Source organism: Podarcis melisellensis (assembly GCF_964234715.1).
Source record: "Podarcis melisellensis genome assembly, chromosome: 8".
NCBI lineage: Eukaryota > Metazoa > Chordata > Lepidosauria > Squamata > Lacertidae > Podarcis > Podarcis melisellensis.
In genome coordinates, this window is record NC_138540.1 from 25,513,278 (window position 1) to 25,516,468 (window position 3,191).

At 37.6% G+C, this 3,191-nt stretch overlaps 1 protein-coding gene across 1 annotated transcript in view; it reads left to right on the top strand.

Moving 5' to 3' along the window:
* The first annotated feature begins 873 nt into the window (after positions 1-873).
* The window catches only part of LOC309376857 (arylacetamide deacetylase-like 4), a 4,917-nt gene continuing 2,599 nt past the window's right edge, over positions 874-3,191 (top strand). Inside the window, exon 1 of the mRNA XM_081923760.1 lies at positions 874-1,116. Coding sequence (XP_081779886.1) covers positions 940-1,116 — 177 coding nt within the window. The 5' untranslated portion in view covers positions 874-939. The remainder of the gene's footprint in view (positions 1,117-3,191) is intronic.

Genomic DNA, 3,191 nt, shown 5'->3' on the forward strand with positions numbered 1-3,191 from the left:
CGGGCCAAAACCAACAAAATGAACGCCCGGGTGCCCCACTCCCCTTGCACCCCCAGGTAAAGATGGCCCTGTTCAGTGCAAAGCTCAACATTAAGGCAGGAATAATCCTGCCCTTTCCCTCTAGCAAACTGTGGTTTGCTTCCTGTGCTTTTGATATTTTGAGTTTCTTCTTGTTGTAATTCATGTGTGGATGGTAACAACAACAGCAACAACAAGAACTCCTTTAAGACCTGTTGACAGGGAGACATAAAGGGGGAAGAATCTGAAGGATTCAAAGCCCTGTTCCACTTCCTGGCTATATTGAAGTTCAGTACCTTAATAGAAAAAAAGGCATTTATCATGACTGCAGCCATAATTACTGACAATTATTTTTTCCCCTTGGCATACATGCAATTTAATCCCACATCCTGTTTCTGAAAGATAGGAAATACACATGTTTACAAATATGGCAAGGTAAAAGTGGGGGTGTTAAGAAATACGCTAAATTAATAATAACATATCTGGAATCCGGTAGTCTTAGGTATAATTCATCTTAGCATGGACTTGCATTTCCCTATGAGGACCATGCCTTAAGAGAAGAGCCCATGCTTTGAAAATACAAGGGTTTAGGTTCCACCCTGAGATCTCTGGGTAGGAATGGGACTCGGGTCTGAAGAGTAGGAAATTTTGGGCTGGGCATTGCACACTAGTCCTCTTCAATATCCAACAACTACTACCACCATTTCTGACTAAAGAGTTCATTAAGCTGGATAGAACACCACACATTGTGCTACTGCTAAGACCCATGAAATTTCTTCCTGGAAGTATGTGTGCTAATTTATAATTACAGTACTCCATCAACCAGCCTACAGACAATTAAGTAGAGTAGATACCTTGGGTGGAGTAGAAATTCTTCCAGTGTAGACTCAATGTTTCCCTTGCACTCTTTGGAACAGTGAAATGGAGCTTCTTCTGGGCCTCCTGCTTGGGGTGATTGGAGTTATTGGGATTCTTTTCTTGTTGCTTCTCTCCTTTGCAATTTATTATGATCTTTCCAGGAGTAAAATTCCATCTGGATTTGATTGTCCATTAAAGCTTCGGGTCATTCACTACAATGTCATTATGGTGGTCATTGTGGTAAGTTGGGGATTTGTTGAGCCACTATCTGATGTTATTCGTACATTCTGATGTAAAATGTGATTAAAAAATTATGATGATGATGATAATCTTTATTATTATTATTATTTAAAATTTTCAGTTATATACATTTCAATAGTTCTACAGTCATTTTAATGTTTCAAAACTCAACTTCCTTCCTCCTCTTTCTGTGGTTCCTTAAAATTATTTTTTACATTTCCTGTATATTATATTCTAAATTACATTAACTTATTCTTTTATTCATCTGCTTTAATTATTTCCTCTTATGAAACTGCAGGTTATTACAATAATCCTGCCAATGTTTACAACTTATTTGTACACATTCAATAAACCATTTCCATTCTTTTATAAAAAAGTTTGTTATCTTGATTTCTTATTTTTATGGTAAGTTTCACCATTTCTGCATAGTCCATGAGTTTTTGTAATCATTCTTCTTTCGTCAGGACTTCTTCTTCTTTCCATTTTTTGGCAAATAACATTCTTGCCACTGTAGTTGCATACATGAATAAATTTGTATACTGTTTAGTTAGTTCTACCCTTATAATTCCCAGAAGAAAAGCTTCTGGGTTTTTTAAAAAAACAAATGTTATTTTAAACATATTTTTCAATTCATTATATATCCTAGCGAGCTTTAGCCTTACTGGAAGACCACCACATATGGTGGAAAGTACCTTCTTTCTCTTTCAATTGCAACACTTATTTGATTTTGATTTATACATTTTTGCCAGGTTATTAGATACCATCTATATAACATACTGAGGACGCAGGTGGTGCTGTGGGTTAAAGCCTCAGCGCCTAGGACTTGCCGATCGAAAGGTCGGCGGTTCGAATCCCTGCGGCGGGGTGCGCTCCCGCTGCTCGGTCCCAGCGCCTGCCAACCTAGCAGTTCGAAAGCACCTCCGGGTGCAAGTAGATAAATAGGGACCGCTTACCAGCGGGAAGGTAAACGGCGTTTCCGTGTGCGGCTCTGGCTCGCCAGAGCAGCGATGTCACGCTGGCCACGTGACCCGGAAGTGTCTCCGGACAGCGCTGGCCCCTGGCCTCTTAAGTGAGATGGGCGCACAACCCCAGAGTCTGTCAAGACTGGCCCGTACGGGCAGGGGTACCTTTACCTTTACCTATATAACATACTCATAGTTTTCTCTTACACCATAGCATGCTGTAAATTTTATATCCGTATTTCACTCGTTCCCACACTTCCATATCTATAACTAATATCTATTGCCCAATGTATCATTGAAGATTTTTCTTGCTCATCCTTTGTCTCTCAATCCAATAATATCTTATACATTTTAGACAGCACTTCATTACATTCCAACAGATCTCTCTCCAGTTGTGATATTTGTTCCCTAACCCCTCATTTCCCATTTCTTAAATACTTCATTCAAATGATGATATTGTATCCATGTTGTTAACTTTCCTGATAAATCCTTAAATTATTTTAATTTAAACTCTCCTCCCTCTTGTTTTAATAAATTTCTATAAATTGTCTAACCTTCTATCATATTCTTTTTCTTTACTGCTATGGCTTCCAATGGTGAGAGCCAAAGTGGTGTTTTTGTCTCGAATAAGTTTTTGTATTTATCCCAGGCTCTATAATTTCCCCCCTAATTATGTGATTTGTTAATCTTTTGTCTGCTTTCACCTTTTCTCACTACAAATGGGCATGCCAACCTAAAGTATTACCAGGACCTTCTAAATCTAAGATATGTGGGTTCTCCAATGTCATCCATTCCGTCAACCAACAAAGACAAGATACTTCATAATATAATCTCATATCCAGCAGGGAGAAACCTCCTCTCACTTTTGCATCTATCAATATTTGGTATTTTATTCTCAGTTTTGCCCCTTGCCAGATATATTTAGAAATATATTTTTGCCATACACCAGAATTGATTGAAACAAAAATAACATTCTTGGTGATAGATTCATTTTTATAGCTGACACTTTACATAACAGTGAAAGTTTAATTCTGTCCCAAATTTGCAAATTTATTTTAATATCTTCCCAGGTTTTTAAATAATGATCTTTATATAGTTTTATATTATTTGCTG